This window comes from Ananas comosus, linkage group 12, assembly GCF_001540865.1.
Source record: "Ananas comosus cultivar F153 linkage group 12, ASM154086v1, whole genome shotgun sequence".
NCBI classification, from domain to species: Eukaryota; Viridiplantae; Streptophyta; class Magnoliopsida; order Poales; family Bromeliaceae; genus Ananas; species Ananas comosus.
This window is the reverse complement of record NC_033632.1, coordinates 921191-942290: the sequence shown is the minus strand read 5'-3', so window position 1 is coordinate 942290 and position 21100 is coordinate 921191. Positions and strand designations below refer to the sequence as shown.

General features: G+C 36.6%; 1 protein-coding gene and 1 non-coding gene across 2 annotated transcripts; both read left to right on the top strand.

Annotated features, from left to right (window-relative positions):
* Positions 10017 to 14136, top strand: LOC109718771. The gene is made up of 3 exons (XM_020245174.1): positions 10017 to 10401; positions 11547 to 12028; positions 12515 to 14136. Exons 1-3 carry the CDS (start codon positions 10369 to 10371, stop codon positions 13260 to 13262), a joined length of 1263 nt encoding a protein of 420 aa, XP_020100763.1. The 5' UTR covers positions 10017 to 10368; the 3' UTR covers positions 13263 to 14136.
* Positions 20843 to 20923, top strand: TRNAL-AAG. Its single transcript has one exon. It is a non-coding gene; the product is annotated as a tRNA-Leu (tRNA).

Sequence of the window (21100 nt, the reverse complement as noted above, 5' to 3'; positions counted from 1 at the left end):
ATTGAAGACCATGCAGCTGAGAGGATAAGGTTAGCAAGTCGTGAGCTGCGTAGGCGAAGTGCTCGAATTTATCATGGAGGCACCCGCAACAGAAATTGCCAACAACAACATAATATTCTGTAGAAGTGAAGAATATTGCGTCGACTAATTATTACTGTAATATTAGGCCATGATCTAGGTTCAAAAATTAGGTGAAAATAATGTTTCGACTGTAAAATAGTAAAGGCTCTGCCATTTTTAACTTAATACTTTCGTTCATCCCAGGCTCCTCATTTAATATACATATAATATTGATTATTATTTGTAGGATGATGCAGGAGGCGGGCAACATCCGACTTGCATCTGGAGCCCATCCCTCCGCCGCCCGCCCGTGAGTTTCGCTTGTCTTCATGCTTTGATCTGCTACAAGATTCAGTGCTTGTCTTTCAACTCCTTCCTGAATCTAAAAATTTTTCGCTGAGGGTCAATTTGTTCAGAGTGTCATGTGACAAAAATTGTGTACGACCTGACTCGCGTAACCCCATCGATGATAGATCTCGCTGAGAGAGGAGGCTCGAGGATGAGCCGTTGATCCGACCCATATTGCAGTACCAGGTAAGGATAAAGAGTAAGCTAAGAATTGGAAGAACTTAAGAGTAAATTTGGAAGAGAAGAATAAGATTAGATACAAAGGAGAATAGAGAAGGACGAGGAGAATTAATTCGAAAACAATAATCAATATCAAGGTATCATTTCATAATTCCTATCCTAGGTTAGCATCCTGCCTCTTTTATATCTCGTACATCATACTAAAAGAAATATCAACTCCTAGTAATAAACTGAAATTAAAAAAAATCAAGGTGTGGAGGCCAGTGTCCTTTATATTTAAGGCCGATTCACTAATTTCGTCAAAATCCTGTTTATTGCGTTTATTCGATCTTGAAGATCTTGTTGATATTTACCGCTTTCTAATATGGATTCGTCACCATGATGGGAAAATGGTCTTGTAGATTGCTGCGGGTGAAATTTGATGTATGTGTGAAACTAGTGATCATCGTCCTTGTGTTTGATGATTCTTTGTTATTGTAAGAAGATGTATTTGATCTCACTTGTCATTGCTTTTAAAGAGATCAAGCTTCGTGTGACCAAAAATTTACCATCAATGGAACACAGAGCAAACATACAAAATAAAATCGAACTTATGCCACAATAAAATATTCAAGTAAGAAGAAATACTAACCAAGCGAGAAATTGAAGTAGAGACATTACTAATTGCATGAGAGCAGTGTGAAAAGTCATCTCAAATTGAAAGCATCGTTTATTTTTAATTCTGACTCGTTGAACCGTTGCTTATGCCTGATTGAAAAATAAATAAAAAAGCCATATGGAAAGCATTTCAATATTTATACAAGCAACGGTGACGTCATATTGCAATTCACACCAATGAGGAATTAATGTAAGCAGAGATAATGTTGTTAATTGCCCCGTCTGATCCAGAAACGCATTTAATCTATTTTATCAACCCCAGGAATCTTCAATCCTGTCACCATAAAGTGACAAAAATATATATTATGATAATTCATATGGCATGCTATGTAGCTTAGCTAATATCGCAAAAGACGAAGACAAAAAAATATATAGGCCCTTCGAATTGATAATGTATAACTAAATTTCCATATATAGTTGCACTCGAGTCTTTGAAATAACGCATGCGCTTCATTGCTTTAATCTCTCAACTCACTCTTCATCATTGCTATTCCTGTTGCCATCTTTCTTTCTTCCTCCCGACCCTTACGTATATAGCATGTTTATTTTTCCTCAGAACAACTTAATTATGAGATTATTTTTCTGTTGCGGGACAGTGGGTATTCAATTAAGTGCATGTTATCATCGCTGCGCATAAGCTAGCATATTTTTCGTTTAAATTCATTTGCCATACATAAACATGTTTACTCTTGATTAATGGTAACTTTGCAAACATAGTAATACCGAATGAATGAATAGTACATTCATGCATGCATGTCCTTTCTGTCAAAATGTCAAGTAATTAATGCGATTATAGGTGAAAACAAGTAAAAATTCGTTTATGATCAATTGTTCGCAGAAATAAAAGATTCAAGAGCTAAGGATTTTGATGCAACTTTGATGCCTACTGTTTCCTCTATTGTGCAACCGTTCTAACTTTTTTGTCATTAAATCAAGTATAATTTTCTGTGTTTTAATCTTTCATTTATTCTTCAAAACATCAAGAGAATTGTGGAATAAAGAATTTGGTTACGTACCCTGACACCGCAAATTATTCAGCCCTCTATTTTGTGATGGACAGTGTTTAATATACAAATTTATAATGTGAATAGTTTCATTAGCTAATTATAAAGAGTAAATTATTGAAAACGAAATGATCTGACCTAATTAAGTTAAGCATTCTAAGGCTTAGATGATGTATTCAAATATGGCCATAAGTTCCAATCTATAATATCTTGGATCCATCGTAGACTAGGAATATTTGTGGCAGTTTTAAGATTACTCGGCTTAAGTGGTGTGGTTGAAATTCGATTACTAGCTCCTCATCACAACAATGAACGGGATACTAAATGGAAACCAGGTCATATTTGATATAATGCATACTGACGGCTTAATGGCAATCAAGAATAGTGGATCACAAAAATAAGCATTGTTAGGCATATAATCTCTCAGAGAGCGTAAGGTTCGATACATGCTGACGATTCACTGATTGCATTAGGTCAAAAGTCATTAATTGCATGGCGTCGTAATAGATAATTGATCTTAGCGTCAATGTTGAGGACATTGTAAAATATTTGACCATAATCAGTCCTCGCAGTCAATAAATAAAAACGTAAATAATCTATATATACATCACCAGTGAGCCTCAAAAGCGTAATTATAAACCTACAACTTTGTTGAATATCATGAAATGTGTTCGCAAAATTTGTCACATTCTTAGAATCTACTGACTTGAGCTAGGGACCTCTTTTACAGTGGCTGATGAATATGCTAGAAAAAGCGTCTTTGTTGAAATAATCCGTGAGTCCGCAAGAGTACTGGGAATTGGCATCGTGGCCGGATGACAATCAATTGATCAATCTAATTAAAGCGTAATGCATTGTCCAATGAAAAATTTATAATCATTGACCTATACCAAAAACTAAAATCAAATTGTATGCAGTCACAAAAGATAACCTATACTTGGCAAATTATAGACAGCTAGTTAAATTCTTAAAATAATCATTTCTACAAACTACTTCTTACAACCAATCCTATAATTTAAATTTAGTAGTTAGGTTTATATAATTCTTTGTCCTTAGGAACTACAAACAAGCACCCTCATGAAAATGGTAATCCATTTGCCAATTAAAAAGGCTCTACACATAATAAGCCAAATATATTAAAAATTATAAATTAGGAGTAAACTTCAAAATACTTACTCCATATGTTTCGGGCACTTTCCTCATTCTACTAACTCTATGTTTAAATAGTACCAATTTAGTGTTCTGTGAATTTCATTTTTTTCTTTTCGCCTAGTTTCTTTGTTAAATTTGTAATTATATCACAAAAACTTCTCAAGATACCCATAGATAATTATCAAAATTCACTTTAATACTCTGTTAGTTTTTAATTTATTACTTGATTTAAGAAAAAAAAAATAATAAAATTGATAATAAAAAAAAAATAAAATCAACAGGTACTAAATTAATACACTGTTAACCATAGAATATAAAGTAAAAAAGTTGAAGCCTATAGAGTGATATTAAAGTTTTTCCTAAAATTACTGTAAGTAGAGCGTTACTCAAATTCTTAGGAGCTGGCCGATATATGGGCTGAAGAGCGTACACCGGACCGCTATTCACAGTTCATAGAAACATGTAGAGTGGCATTTTCGGAGTCCACAACCGAAAGCGCCTATGGACGATTGCTACCAATTAGAGTCGTGAATGTGTACCTAAACGAAGGCCAAATTAGGAGGATTAGCTGGGCTTATGGTGGCGAGCTTCTCCACCACAGAAGGTCTACAACCCAAATTAGATGGGCCTAATGTTTTGTAGTGGCTTGGAACGACCACTAGTACATCCAAACCAGAAACCAAATCTATATAATTAGCTCCATGGCATACGGCCCTCTACGTTTTTCACCATGCATGCAAATAGCTTAAAGAGCAACAATAATGCAGCATACCTAGCTAGCGTAGAAGTATTGATCACCTAACGTGTCAAACGTGCTTGATGGGTTGAGAGACCTCTCTCTCTCTCTCTCTCACTCCTCTCCACAGAGACACAGTCACAGCTCTTCCGCTAGAGAGAAGAGAGAGAATCCACACCACGCGGCTTCTCTCTCTCTCAGTCGCACAGCACTCTCTCAAGAGAGAGAAGAGAGAGGTCAAACACATCACACCTGCGATTCGCCACTCCACCCTCTGTGTACCTTCAACAAACACACACATAGACTTGGCCAAACGGCAGGTTGGTAATTGCGGCGGGTGTTTGTACGTACCCGCGCTTACTGGCATGGATAAAATTTATCAGGCAAATTTTTGGTTAGCCACATCTTTATCCATACCCCAACCTCTGCGGGTGCGGGCTGTGTATTGCGGGTTACCATAAATTTTGTATTTTAGATTTTTGCTCTAATATGTTTTAAATGCAAAAACACAAATATATAAATTTAAAAGTTAATAGTAATTTTGATTATTAAAATAGTCATAACTCATACAAATAAAAATACTTTAAGCTTGAAAGTAAAAATATTCATAATAAAAAGACACGCAATTGAGAATTAGCGAATTAAAGATTTTATGATGGATTAAATAAAAAAAAATATTAAATTAAGAAATAAATTTGAAGTAAATAAAAAATGTGGGTACCTTGGGTTACCCGCTGTTATCCAAAATACTCATAACTTAATAAGTACCTCATCTCTTTAACCCGTAATTTGGTTGAAAAATTAGTATCCATACCCCGCAAATTTGTGTGGTAACCCGTGGCACCCGCGGGTTTGGTCGAAATTGCCCAAGATCTACACACATACACACACTTCTCATGCTATAGAGAAGAGAGAGATCTCTCACATAACCCGCTTCTCCTCTTCTCTCTCTCCAACGAAACACACTTCTCCTTAGAGAGAGAGAGAGAGAGAGAGAGACTCACACATACACACACCAACCACTTCCCTCTAGCCTTACACACACTTCTTTCTAGAGAGAAGAAGAGAGAATCTTCAACATACCCGCTTCTATCTCTCTCTCTCTCTGCATACGAAATACACTTCTCTAGAGAGAGAAGAGAGAGAGAGATGAGTTATCACATACACACCCCAACCACTTCACTCCTTCCTACGCTACACACACCTCTCTCTAAAGAGAAGAGAGAGATCTCTCAGATACCCGCTTCTCGCTCTCTCCTCTCTCCTCTCTCTCTCTCTCTCTATCTTCTCATACACACACACACATTCTCTAGAGAAAGAAGCTCACACACACACCCCACCCACTCTCTCTCCCTCACACACAACACACGCACACACACTTCTCTAGACAGATAGATCAAAGAGAGAGAAGAGAGAGAGAGTTGGTGTGAGATCTCTCTCTCTCTCTCTCTCTCTCTCTCTCAGGACGATAAGTGTTGGTTTTCTAAATAGACACAAAATTGACTCATGCCACTACCTTGTTCAAAAAAGAAGAACACTTCATACTTAATTATCTCAAGTTCCCTTAGAATATGGAAACGGCACAATCAGCTTAATTAGCTAGCTTTTGGTATAAACTTTTTAAATATTAATAATCTTATCAACCACGGCGGTTTCTTACCGTCATCGATATAATAGAGGGAAGCCTTCTAGGGCATGCACAAATCTAAAAAATGTTACTCATTCTCATAATACATTAATTATTAGAAGCTACTTGTCAACACAAATGCAGTTGCATCAAACACAAATAATAAGAAGCAACGGACAAGAACTGTAATCAATATTCAGTAATATTAATTACTGTAAAAAGACAATGTAGTCAAGTACAGAATCTGCAAACGGACTTAAAATACCACATTCATTTTTGACCCATAAATTTGTACAGAGCCCACCACAACCAGGATTACAAACACTAACTATACAACAACAAAGCATCCTCCTAAAACCTTCGGAAAACAAGCCAGTATTGATCGATCGCCATATATATCGAGGACAGATAAAATAGACCAAAACAACATTTAACGATGACAACAACAACAAACATCTCTACAATCTTTCATAAAAACACTCAGACAAGGTTCCCCCATAGACAACGTTTTGGAGTATAATAAACACAGTAATTATGTGTAGCCAAAACCGAAGATTAACTTCCATTCATTGTTATGATTAAGCGATAAATGAAGTGATAGAAGTTCACTCTATCAAAAATACATTTTATGTTATGTCTACTTAATCACCACCAACACAACGTTCCGTGGCTAAGATAGCACGATGAAGAGCATTTCACCGCCCGCCATGATCATAACTATTTTGCAGCAGCAAACTAACAGAGTAAAAGATTTCAACGATCGATAGCCCACATTCGCCGTGCTGGCGTTCAACATGAGGCCTATCCAGATCAGGCCAGATTCGATGGCCAGAGCCTGAAAGAATGCGCAGACCTTATCCTAAACTCATGTGGTCTTGCTGTGGTGCGATCCCACACTGCCACGCATAGCTGCTAGTAGGCCACCATTGAACGAGACCACGTTGCAATGCCGTACACTCATCACACCCGCATAGCGTGTCATGGTAAAAGGTCGACACTAGTTGATCTCTCAGGATGATACCTAATATCCTGGTGAGTATACACAATAGAGGACGAGCACCAGCAAGAACACCCCTGACGACCAAGTTTCCAAGAACTGCATGGCACGCGCAGCGGCTGATAGCCCGAGGAGGACCAAATAGCAGCGCGGCTGTATCTCACAAAGCTTAAAGGCTCCCTCTCCAAAGGATAGAGAACATTAAGGATGGAGGTGACCATCATAACAAAAGATGCCAACCATGGAATGGAAAAAACATAGCGCAAGTTGGAAACTTTGCAATGCTTGGAGAGGAGGGCTTTTGAAGGAAGCATAAATCATACCCGTTTGTACGGTGATGGCCATTGTGCATATAGTATAGCGAACTTGAAGTCGCCTTCTCTGCTCGGTTGTATGCTTGAATGATGTCACAGCATGTTAATTGAAAACACCGGTTAACCCTAAGCTTTTAGAGCTGCCATCACCCCTCAAAAAGATCTAACAGTATTAATTAGCCGATTCGTTATCTATTATAAGTTTACCGATAAAAAATGACCTACACTCAATGTATGTTTCAAATTAAAGAGCAAATTACAGCTAAGTTTTACATGAACATATAGTTCTCAACTTTTCAAAGCAAAAAATTATTCCAGCAGTCATACTTTTTTAACAATAAGAATTAGAGGAACATATTACTGCCAGGTTTTGTAAAAAAAAAACACTAAATTTATGACCCGAGTTGACATGCGATAAACGCACAAGCTAATAATTTGATACATTATAAAAGTTCATGAGATACTAATTCAGTTCACCTGAGAAAGTAAGAGTAAAAGTAAAAAAATTTTAGCTAACAGTATCATCGAAACTTAAACAAACAATTATGTATCCTTTCATGGTAACACTGTCGCGGGGTCTGTAACATTTTGTGTAGCTCTATATCCAAGGAAGCATATGATAGCTATGACAGGAATTACAATAAGACTCATCCCTGCACTGTCTTTGTTCAGAGTACTAAGAGAAAAAGCTTGTCACAATTAAAAGAAAGAATATGTAATCGCGCAATCAGAATATATCTTCTGGTTTCGGTTGATTCGATTATAACGTCCGAACAGAAAAAAAGGCAGTACCATCAAAAAATGGGCATTGAAGAGTGGGCCAGATGAAGAAATTGTAGGCTTTGATAAACTGTGGAGGAATATTGCATGGCTCTTAATCTTTAGCTCCATTTAAAAATGCTAAGATGAATTGCAGAAGCCATGTTTATTCCGCAACTGAGAAAATATATTCGTTTCAACGGTCCAACAACTTTAGTTTGCTGTTCAATTTCTCCTTCATTTCCTGATTCCAGTTGGTTTATCTGCAGTTAGGTTAAACAAGTAGTAAGTGTTTTGTATGTGCATACATAGTATGTATATTAATTGTAGGCCACAGCAAATTAACAAACATATTTAGAAGCTAGAGAAGAAAGAGCTTCATTTTATATTATATATATATATAATAATATATATATAATATATATAGTATATATGATATATATATATATATAATTTATAATATCTTAGGCACCATGAAGATAATTCAATTACACAAAAATTTACTATGCAGGTCAAAATTTTATGGTAAAATAAAGATGACAATTCGAGAACATATAAAACTATAGAGTCATCACGGGCATATAATTTTTACTAAGAAGACCAAAGATTATCATATCACAAGTTTATAAACTCACATCCATGGTATACATCTCATCATGTCTGTCGTTAAGATGACAAATCACATTAACCACACCAGTGTAGTCAGCTTAGTTTTTGATTGGTCTTGTTTCATGAAAAAAAAAAAAAAAAAAAAACTTGAAATACTTGGGTTGTATGTTGCAGCTACTATATATGGTAGGTATATAGTTCAAGTAATACCAACGATATGGTACCTAAGAAACAATAAGAATGTTAATTACGAATTCATTGTAATATCAATGAACCGCAGTGATGATGCATAGGAAACAATAATCTATCGATGCCAGATATAATAAACAGGCCAATTAATTTGGAAAATCTTTTAGCGAAATCCATTGATTTGCATGTGGTGAACTCGTATCGGATTTGGCATAAAAGAGAACGAGAAATTAAGCGCGAAATACTAAAAGAAAAGAGAAAAGTACATGTGTTATGAGTTCGAGAAGATCTTTGTGAAGGTTAAATAAGCTAAAAACGATACACAAAAGAGAGAGAGAGAGAGAGATGAGAGAGAAGAGAGAGAGAGGCGCCCATGAATATCTCTAACTAACCGAAAAACCTTACCTTTCAAAAAAAAAAATATAATCATTACTTGATTTTGGAAAGATTTTTTCCACACTTCCTTAGATTGAAAACCTCACAAAAGAAAATAATGAACAATTAACTGATGTGGAGCTGTTATAAATTCATGTTCGAAAGAAAAAAAAATGAATAATCTGATAAAAAAAATATAAGATCTACAATCAAACAAAAGAAGCAGCAAAGTGAGAGATCTAAGAGAGAGAGATCTAGAGAGGGAGAAGAGAGACGACGCCAAAAACAACATATAGCCAATAAAAAAAACCTAAACCCTTTCCAAAAAAAAAAAAAAAAAAAAAAACTTTATTGCAGATTCATATATATACATCGTACCCATAACTTGATTTGGAAAGAATTTTTTTTATTTTCTTTTTCTTTTGATGTAAAAAACCTCACAAAAGAAAAAAAGAACAACATCTGATGTGGAGCTTTTATAAGTTCAAAAAAAAAAAAAAAAAAAACTAAAACTAAAACCGCTAAAAAACCTGCAAGCAAACAAATAGCTGATAAAAGAGAAATAGGATGAAACATTTGATGAAATAAACAGCAGCTGCAGAGCAGAAGAACAAGACCTGCAGAGTAACTGAATGAAGATTCCTGAGACATTTGTGAATTGAAGAAGATCGGCCTTTTGATTATATGCGAATACGCAAACTAAAGGTAAAAAGCTCCTCCTCCTCTTCTTTTCCTCTTCTTCTCTTCCTCTTTTCTTCTTCTTCTTCTTCTTTCGGATTATATGTTGGTCATTCCACCTAATGCCCCACATGAGGGAAAAAAAAAATCCGCGACGACGAACTCGCAAGCGACAAAGCGACTACCGCGTCGGAATCCCCTGATGCGAATCTCAAAGCACAGTGTGGGCATGGAACGGCTTTCCATGGACATATGCCTTTGCAATAAAGTTTTTGCTTCCCCCTCTTGGTGTGCTTAGCTAATTGGTGGGTGGGGGAGGGGGTTCCCCCCACCCACCATTAGCTAAGGACCCACCAAGAGGGGGAAGCAAAAAATCTTAATTGCAAAGGCATATGTCCATGGAAAGCACGTTCCATGCCCCACACTGTGCTTTGAGATTCGCATCAGGGGATATCCGACAGCGGTAGTCGCTTTGTCGCTTGCGAGTTCGTCGTCGCGGATTTTTTTTTTCCCCTCATGTGGGGCATTAGGTGGAATGACCAACATAAATAATCCGAAGAAGAAGAAGAAGAAGAAAAAGAAGAGGAAGAAGAAGAGGAAAAGAAGAGGAGGAGGAGCTTTTTACCTTTAGTTTGCGTATTCGCATATAATCAAAAGGCCGATCTCTCTTCAATTCACCAAAAATGTCTCAGGAATCTCATTCAGTTACTCTGCAGGTCTTGTTCTTCTGCTCCTGCAGCTGCTGTTTCATTTCATCAAATGTTTCATCCTATTTCTCTTTTATCAGCTATTTGTTTGCTTGCAGGTTTTTTAGGGTTTTTAGTTTTTAGTTTTTTTTTTTTTTTTTTTTTTGAACTTATAAAAGCTCCACATCAGATGATTGCTTTCATTTCATCAAAAGAAAAAGAAAAAGAAAAAAAAATTCTTTCCAAAATCAAGTAATGAGTACAGATGTTTTTTTTTGAAAAGGTAAGGTTTTTCGGTAGTTAGAGATATTCATGGCGCCTCTCTCTCTCTCTCTCTCTCTCTCTCTCTCTCTCTCTCTTTTGTGTATCGTTTTTAGCTTATTAAACCCTTCACAAAAGATCTTCTCGACCTCATAACACATGTACTTCTTCTCTTTTCTTTAGTATTTCGCGCTTAATTTCTCGTTCTCTCTTATGGCCAAATCCGATACCGAGTTCACCACATGCAAATCCAATGGATTTCGACTAAAAGATTTTCCAAATTAATTGGCCTGTTTAATTATATCTGGATCAGATTATTGTTTCCTATGCATCATCACTGCAGGTTCATTGAATATTAACAATGAATTCGTAATTAACTATTCTTATTGGTTCTTATGGTACCATATCGTGGTATTACTTAGAACTATATACCCTACCATATATAGTAGCTGCAACATACCAACCCAAGTATTTCCAAGTTTTTTTTTTTTTTTTTTTTCATGAAACAAGACCAATCAAAAACTAAGCTGACTACACTGGTGGGTTAATGTTGATTTGTCATCTTAACGACAGACATGATGAGATGTATACATGGATGTGAGTTTATAAACTTGTGATATGATAATCTTTGCATCTTGTAGTAAAAATTATATGCCCGTGATGCATCTATAAGTTTTATATGTCTCGAATTGTCATCTTTATTTTCACCATAAAACTTTTGACCCTGCCAATAGTAAATTTTTTGGTTAATGAATTATCTCATGGTGCCTAAGATATATATATATATAAAATGAAGCTCTCTTCTTCTCTAGCTTCTAAATATGTTTGTTAATTTGCTGTGGCCTAACCAATTAATCATACATACATATGTATGCACATACAAAACACTTACTACTTGTTTAACCTAACTGCAGATAAACCAACTGGAATCAGGAAATGAAGGAGAAAATGAACAGCAAACTAAAGTTGTTAGGGACCAGTTGAAACGAATCATATTTTTCTCAGTTGCGATAATAACCATGGCTTCTGCAATACTCTTAGCATTTTTAAATGGAGCTAAAGATATAAGAGCCATGCAATATTCCTCCACAGTTATCAAAGCCTACAATTTCTTCATCTGGCCCACTCTTCAATGCCCCATCTTGTTGTTGATGTATGCCTTTTTTCTGTTCGGACGTTATAATCGAATCAACCGAAACCAGAAGATATATCTGATTAGCGCGATTACCATATCTTCTGTTCTTTTAATTGTGACAAGCTTTTTCTCCTTAGTACTCCTGAACAAAGACAGTGCAGGGATGAGTCTTATTGTAATTCCTGTCATAGCTATCATATGCTTCCTTGGATATAGAGCTACACAAAATGTTCACGACCGCGACAGTGTTAACCATGAAAGGTACATAATGTGTTGTTATAAGTTTCGATAGTACTGTTAGCCTAAAACTTTTTTTACTTTTACTCTTACTCTTCTCAGGTGAACTGAATTAGTATCTCATGAACTTCTTATAAATGTATCAAATTATTAGCTTGTGCGTTTATCGCATGTCAACTCGGGTACTAAATTTAGTGTTTTTTTTTTACAAAAAAACCTGGCAGTAATATGTTCCTCTAATTCTATTTGTTAAAAAAGTATTGACTGCTGGAAATAATTTTGCTTTGAAAAGTTGAAGAACTATATGTTCATGTAAAAACTAAGCTGTAATTTGCTCTTTAATTTGAAACATACATGAGCTTAGGTCATTTTTTCATCGGTAAACTTACTAATAGATAACGGAATCGGCTAATCTAATACTTAGATCATTTTTGAGGGGTGATGGCAGCCTCTAAAAGCTTAGGGTTAACGGTGTTTTCAATTAACATGCATGCTGCACATCTTCAACAGCTACAAACCGGAGCAGAAGAAGGCCTTCAAGTTCGCTACTACTATTGCAACAATGGCCATCACCGTACAAACGGGTATGATTTATGCTTCCTTCAAAAGCCCTCCTCTCCAAGCATTGCAAAGTTTCCAACTTGCGCTATGTCTCTTCTTCCTGATCACCATGGTTGGCATCTTTGTTATGATGGTCACCTCCATCCCCTTAACTGTTCATTACTCCTTTTGGAGAGGGAGCCTTTTAAGCTTTGTGAGATACAGCAGCGCTGCTATTTTGGTCCTCCTCGGGCTATCAGCCGCTGCGCTTGCCATGCAGTTCTTGGAAACTTTGGTCGTAGGCGTGTTCTTGCTGGTGCTCGTCCCTATCTGTGTATACTTCACCCAGGATATTGGTATCAGCCTGAGAGATCCAACTAGTGCTCGACCCTTATACCATGACCCACGCTATGCGGGTGTGATGAGGTACGGCATTGCAACGCTGGTCTCGTTCAATGGTGGCCTACTAGCAGCCATATGCGTGGCAAGTGTGGGGATCGCACCACAGCAAGACCACATGAGTTTAGGGATAAGGGTCTGCGCATTCTTTCAGCTCTTGGCCATCGAATCTGGCCTGATCTGGATAGGCCTCATGTTTGAACCGCAGCACGGCGAAATGTGGGCTTCGATCGTTGAAATCTTTTACTCTGTTAGTTTGCTGCTGCAAATAGTTATGATCATGGCGGGGGCGGTGATGCTCTTCATCGTGCTATCTTAGCCAACGGAACGTTTGGTTGGGGTGATTAAGTAGACATAACATAAAAATCGTATTTTCAGATAGAAGTGAACTTCTATCAACTTCAATTTATCGCTTCAATCATAACCAAATGAATGGAAGTTAATCTCGGTTTTGGGCTACACATAATTACTGTGATTATTTACCTCCAAAACGTTGTCTATGGGGGACCTTGCTGAGAGTTTTTATGAAAGATTGCTAGAGATGTTGTTGTTGTTGTCATCGTTAATGTTGTTTTGGTCTATTTTATCTGTCTCCACATATAATAGGCGATCGATCAATACTGGCTTTGTTTTCCGAAAGGTTTTAGGAGGACATTGGCTTTGTTGTTGTATAGTTAGTGTCTTGTAATCCTGGTTGTGGTGGGGCTCTGTACAAATTTATGGGTCAAAAAATGAATGTGGTAATTTCTAAGTCGTTTGCAGGATTCTGTAACTTGACTACATTGTCTTTTACAGTAATTAATATTACTGAATATTGATTACAGTTCTTGTCCTTTGCTTTCTTATTATTTGTGTTTGATGACAATGCATTTGTGTTGACCAAGTAGCTTCTAATTAATTAATGATTAATTGAGAATGAGTAACATTTTTAGATTGTGCATGCCCTAGAAGGCTTCCCTCTATTATATCGATGAGGTAAGAAACCGCCGTGGTTGAATAAGATTAATTAATATTTAAAAAGTTATACCAAAAAAGCACTAGCTAATTAACTGATTGTGCCGTTTCCATATCTAAGGGAACTTGAGATAATTAAGCGTAGCAGTGTTCTTCTCTTTTGAACAAAGGATAGGGCATGAGTCAATTTTGTGTCTATTTAGAAACCAACCAACTTAATCTCCTTGAGAGAGAGAGAGAGAGAGAGAGAGAGATCTCACACCCACCTCTCTCTCTCTCTCTCTCTATTGATCTATCTGTCTAGAGAAGTGTGTGTGCGTGTGTGTGTGTGAGGGAGAGAGAGGTGGGTGGGTGTGTGTGTGAGCCTCTCTTTCTCTAGAGAAGTGTGTGTGTGTATGAGAGAGAGAGAGAGAGAGAGAGAGAGAGAGAGAGAGAGAGAGAAGCGGGTATCTGAGAGATCTCTCTCTTCTCTATAGAGAGAGGTGTGTGTAAGGTAGAGAGAGAAGTGGTTGGGTGTGTATGTGTGAACCTCTCTCTCTCTCTCTCTCTCTCTAGAGAAGTGTATTCGTATGAGAGAGAGAGAGAGAGAGAAGCGGGTATGTGAGAGATCTCTCTCTTCTCTATAGAAAGAAGTGTGTGTAAGGTAGAGAGAGAAGTGGTTGGGTGTGTATGTGTGAGTCTCTCTCTCTCTCTCTCTCTCTCTAGAGAAGTGTGTTCGTATGAGAGAGAGAGAGAGAGAAGCGGGTATGTGAGAGATCTCTCTCTTCTCTATAGAGAGAAGTGTGTGTATGTGTGTAGACCTGGCAATTTCGACCCAAACCCGCGGGTGCCCACGGGTTACCCACAAATTTGCGGGTATGGATACTAATTTTTCCAACCCAAAAAATTACGGGTAAAACGGATGGGTACCTATTAAGCTATGAGTATTTTGGATAACCCGCGGGTACCCACAGGTACCCACACATATTTTTTAATTACAAATATATTTTCTTAATTAATATTTTTTTTTATTTATCCATCATAAAAATTCTAATCCTAATTTCTCATTGCGTGTCTTTTATATTATGAAATATTTTTACTTTAAGACTTTAAATATTTTTATTGTATGTTATGATATTTTAAATAATAAATTATATTACACTTTTAAAATTTATATATTTGTGTTTTGCATTTAAAAAATATAAGAGCAAAAAATAAAATAAAAATTATGGGTAACCCGCATACCCAGCCACCCACCCGCAGGTGGGTATGGATAAAGATGTTGGCTACCCAAAAATTTGCTGATAAATTTTATCCATGCCCAAGTAACCCGCGGGTACAATAACCCGCCCGCAGATTACCCAACCCGCCCGTTTGCCAAGTCTATGTGTGTGTTTGTGAGGTACACAGAGAGGTGGGTGGGTGGGTGTGTGTGACCTCTCTCTCTCTCTCTCTTGAGAAGTGTGTGCGAATGAGAGAGAGAGAAGCCGGTGCGTGTGAGATCTCTCTCTCTCTCTCTAGAGAAGAGCGTGTGTGTGTCTCTGTGAGAGAGAGAGAGAGAGAGAGAGAGAGAGAGTCTCTCACCCATCAAGCACGTTTGACACGTAGGTTGATCAACTCAACTTCTAGCTAGCTAGGGCATGCATGCATATTGTTGCTCTTTAAGCTAATTTGCATGCATGGTGAAAACGAGGGCACGTATGCCTGGGCTAATTATATAGATTTGGTTTCTGGTTTGGATGTACGTGGTCGATCCAACCCACTACAAACATTAGGCCCATTAATTTGGGTTGTAGACCTTCTGGTGGAGAAGCTCGGCCCCATAAGCCCAGCCTAATCCTCCATAAATGGGCCTTCCAGTTTGTCTCTAATGGGCCGTAGGTTCGTGGACTCCGAAACTGCACTCTACATGTTCTTGAACTGTGAATACGGTCCGGATCGTAACGCTCTTCAGCCCATATATCGGCCAGCTCCTAAGAATTTGAGTAACGCTCTACTTACAGATAAATTTTAGGAAAAACTTTAAATATCACTCTATAGGTTCACACTTTTTTACTTTACTATTCTATGGTTTAAAGTGTATTAATTTAGTACCCTGTGATTTTATTTTCTCTTTTTATTATCAATTTTATTATTTTTTTTTTCTTAAATCAGTAATAAAGTTAAAACTAAAGAGTATTAAAGTGAATATTTGATAAATCTATATGGGTATCTGAAGTTTTTTGTATATAATTTAACAAAATATTAACAAAGAAACTGACGAAAAGAAAAAAATGAAATCACAGAACACTAAATTGGTACACTTTAAACCATAGAGTAGTAAAGTGAGAAAGTGCGAAACTATAGGAGTAGTATTTGAAGTTTACTCCTAAATTTTATAATTTTTAATATATTTGCTTAATTATGTAGCCCTTTTTAATTGGCAAAATGGTACCATTCATGAGGTGATTGTTGTAGTTCCTAAGACAAAGAATATATAAAACCTAACTACTAAATTTTAAATTATAGATTGTTGTAGAAGTAGTTTGTAAGAATAGCATTTTCTTAAGAATTTAAACTAGCTGTCTATAATTTGCCAAGTATAGAGATTATCTTTTGTGACTGCAACAATTTGATTTTAGTTTATTGGTAGGTCAATATGATTATAAATTTTCATGACAATGCATTACGCTCATAATTAAGATGATCAATTGATTGGCATCGCCACGATGCAATTCCCAGTACCTTTGCGCGATAATTATCTTCAACAAAGACGCTTTTCCAGCAATATTAATCAGGCCATGTAAAAAGAGGTCCCTAGCTCAAGTCCAGTAGATCTAAGAATGTGACAAATTTTGCAGAACACATTCATGCATATTCAACCAAAAAGTTTAGGTTTATAATTAGCTTTGAGCTCACTGGTATGTATATATAGATTATTTACGTTTTATATTAGTTATTTGATGCGAGACTGATTATGTACAAAATTTTAACAATGTCCTCAAACATTGCACTAAGTCAATACTCTTTACGCACGCCATGCCATTAATGACTTTTGACCTAATGCAAATCCAGTGATCGTCCAAGCCGATGTATCGAACCTACGCCTCTCGAGAGCTTATATGCCTAACACATGCTTAATTTGTTGATCCAACTATTTTGATTGCATTAAGCCGTCATATCGCATTATATAAATTGACCTCTTTCCATTAGTCCGTCATGTTCGTGTGAGCTAGTAACTCGATTCAACCACACCACTTAAGCGAGTAATCTAAAACTGCCAAAATATCTCCTAAGTCTACATGGATCCAAGAATATATATAGATTGAAGAATATGGCATATTTGATATAACTCATCTAGCCTTAAATGCTTAAACTTATTAGGTCAAGATCCATTTCGATATATCAATCATTTACTCTTTAATAAATTAGCTATGAAACTATTCACATATAAATTTGTAATAATTAAACACTGTCCATCACAAAATAGACTGAATAATTTGCGGGTCGAGGCTACGTACCAACATTCTTTATTCCACAATTCTCTGATGTTTTGAAGAATAAATGAAAGTGATAAAACATAAAAATTAGATACTTGATTTAATGACAAAAAGCTTAGAAGGTGACAAATAGAGGAAACAGTAGCAATCAAAGTGCATCAAATCCTTAGTCTCTGAATCTTTTATTTTCTACGAACAATTGATCATAAACCGAACATTTTTATTGTTTTCACCCTTATACGCATTTAATTACTTGACATTTGAGAAAAGGAACATGCCATGCATGCATGTACTATTCATTCATTGGTATACGTATGTATGCAAGTTCCCATTAAACTCAAGAGTAAAGCATATTTATGTATGGCAAATGAATTAAACAAAAATATGCTAGCTTATGCGCGCATGCAACTAAATGCACTTAATTGAATACCCTGTCCCGAAAACAGAAAAAATAATCTCAAAATAATTAAGTTGTTTCGAGGAAAAATAAACCATTGTATACATACCGAAGGGCGGAGGAAGAAAGAAAGAAGGCAACAGGAAATAGCAATGTGAAGGAGTGTTGAGAGATTAAAGCAATGAAGCGCATGCATCAAAGACTCGGTGCCAACATATATAGAGAAATTTAGTTTAATAATTACTTATCAATCGAAGGGCCTATATATTTTTTGTCTTCGTCTTTGGAGATATTAGCTAAGCTAACATGCATGCCCATATGAATATACATAATATATATTTTTGTACGTTTATGGTGCAGGTTGAAAGATTCCTGGGGGTTGAATAGAAATAGATAAAATGGTTTTGGATCAGCACGGCAATTAACAACAATTAATTCATGCTTAATTAATTTCCCTATTGGTGTTGAATTGCACATACTGACGTACACGTTGTTGTATAAATATTGTGTTTCCATATGGTTTTATTTTATTTCAATCCGGACAAAGAACGGTTCAACGAAGTCAGAATTAAAAATAAACCGATGCTTTCAATTTGAGATGCTTTTCACACTGCATCTCATGCATTAGTAATGTCTCATACTTCAATCTCTCTCCGTATAAGTATCTTCTTCTTACTTGAATATTTAATTTGTGGATAAGTATGATTTTTATTTTTTATGTTTGCTCTGGTTACCTTGATGGTAAATTTCTTGCGTCACACGAAGCTTGATCTCTTTAAAAGCATGCACCAAGTGAGATCAAAATACAATCTTCTCATACAACTAACAAAGAATCATCAAACACAAGGACAGATGATCACTAGTTTCAACATCCATAACCAAAATTTCACCCGCAGCAATCTACAAGCCATTCCTACATGGATGACGAAATCATATTAGAAAGCCGGTAAATATCCAACAAGATCTTCAAGAATCATGAACGCAATAAAACAGGTTTTGACGACATAGTGCATCGGCCTTACAAATTAAGGCCAACTGGCCCACACTCTTGATTTTTTCTTAATTTCAGTTTATTACCTAGGAGTTGATATTTTTTTCATTTTAGTATGATGTACGAGATAATAAAAGAGGCAGATGTAACCTAGAAGGAATTATGAATGATATTGATATTGATTTTCTTCTCGACTTAATCTCCTCCTCCTTCTCTATTCTCCTCTTTTATCTACTCTTATTCTTCTCCTTCTCAAACTCTTCCCTCTTAAGTTCTTCCACATCTTAGCTTACTCTTTTCCTTACCTGGTACTGCAATACTCTGGGTCGGATCAAAGACCATCATCCTCGACGCCGTCCTCATCTCAGCGAGATCTCATCATCGATGGGGGTTACGCCGAGTCAGGTACGTAACACAATTTTTGTCACATGAAACTCTGAACAAAATTGACCCTCACGAAACAATTTTAAGATTCAGGAAGGAGTTGAAAGACAAAGCAACTGATCTTGTAGCAGTATCAAGCATGGAACCAAGGAAACATCACGGGCGGGCGGCGGTAGGAGCTCCAGCTGCACGTGGGAGTTGCCCCGGCCTCCCTGCATCATCCTACAAAATATAATACAATAATTTTATGTTATACATGAGCCTGGGATGCGAAGTATTAAGTTAAAAATGCAGAGCCTTTACGTATTTTACAATCGAAACATTAGTTTCAACAATTTTGACCGTAATGCCTAATATTACAGTATATTAGACTCGACAGAATATTCTATCATCTACAAGAATATTATGTTGCTTGTGGAATATTCTGTTGCCTCCATGTCCTTAGAGCAATTTGCACCAAGAAATTTGCTTTAATTTGTATCAGTGATTTGTAGGAGGTAAATGTCAGCTTAGTTGATATAGGACCAGTTCATGTAAGTACTATTAGATAAAAAGAGGTGCGTCACTTTAAGGAGACTTGCCTTTCATTTAGTTATCTTTAAGGGGTGCCTAATCTTACTTTAACTACCTCCTATGTAGGTTTTTACAACTCCCAATGTACCGTTAAAATGTTACCCCATGCGTATGTTGTCGGAAGTACCGGTTTTAGGGGTCAATGGAAACTATGTACACGACATGTTTCTAATCAAGGATGGCGTGATCGTACAATATCTTCACGTGTCAGCAGTAAAGTGCGCCGATTAGGTCGAGTGAGAGGCTCTGGAGGAGGAGGCCGTCAAGCTTACTTAGCTAGAGACGCTTTATGCGAGAGACGAAGAGGTGTTTTAGACCACCATTTTAGCCGAAGGAGCTTCGAAGCATACATAAGAGTGCGACGAAGACGTATTTATAGTTCCTGTTTTATTCTTAACGTTACGTAATTTTTGTATCATGTAATGTTTTACACACTGTATTTTTTAAGTATCATTGTATAGTCTTCTTTGTTTACATTATGATTTAGTAGAGAAAACCTATGATTCCACGGAGTTAAAGGAAGAGTGGTATGACTTCTCGGATTACATTAATTTACCAGATGAGAACACTTTACGAACTAAATAATTAGAACCAAACAGTGCGTATTTTCTTCTCCTCCTTTATTCACTCGCCGAGGGGTGACAATTATCGGATGTAGGGAGCATCCGAAGTTTCTAGTTTTGACGAGCGTTGATACCTTTGTTCTTAAGATTTGAGTTATACTCTTGGCTGTACTTTATTAGTATCGTTATCGCTACTGGTTCATCACTACGCAAACTATACTTTAAAGAAAAGAATGTCAATCGTTCATCTTTAGATTCTATAAACATACCACGTTGATGTATCCTTATAATTGTAAACGACGAATGTTTCGGTATACTCTAATTAGACCTGNCGGCCTCCAGGCCGGATTGAAAAAAGGGGTGATTGGGAGATTCCCATTCCACTCGGGAATTGGAATCGGAATGGGACTCCCGCGTACCAAACACCCACAAACGGATTCATCCATTCCGATTCCGATTCCAGAGTAAAAAAGAAGCGAACCAAACACGCCCAACTTGATTCTTATCCATGGGGAATTTCTATTTACTAGAGTATGATAAATAGATTATTAGAAATGTACGAAGAAATGATATAGATAAGTTGAGATGGCCGAGTTGGTCTAAGGCGCCAGATTAAGGTTCTGGTCCGAAAGGGCGTGGGTTCAAATCCCACTCTCAACACAAATTGTTTTGGTTTTTTGTCATTATTGAATATATATTATCCTCTTTAATTATAGATTATTATAGATGCTTTGTTTGTTTTTTAGTGCTTAAAATAAAAGGAGAGGTATTAAGGGAGAGTGTGGTCCTGGGATTGTAACCATAGATAAATACAAGGGAGGAAGAGAACAATGAGAA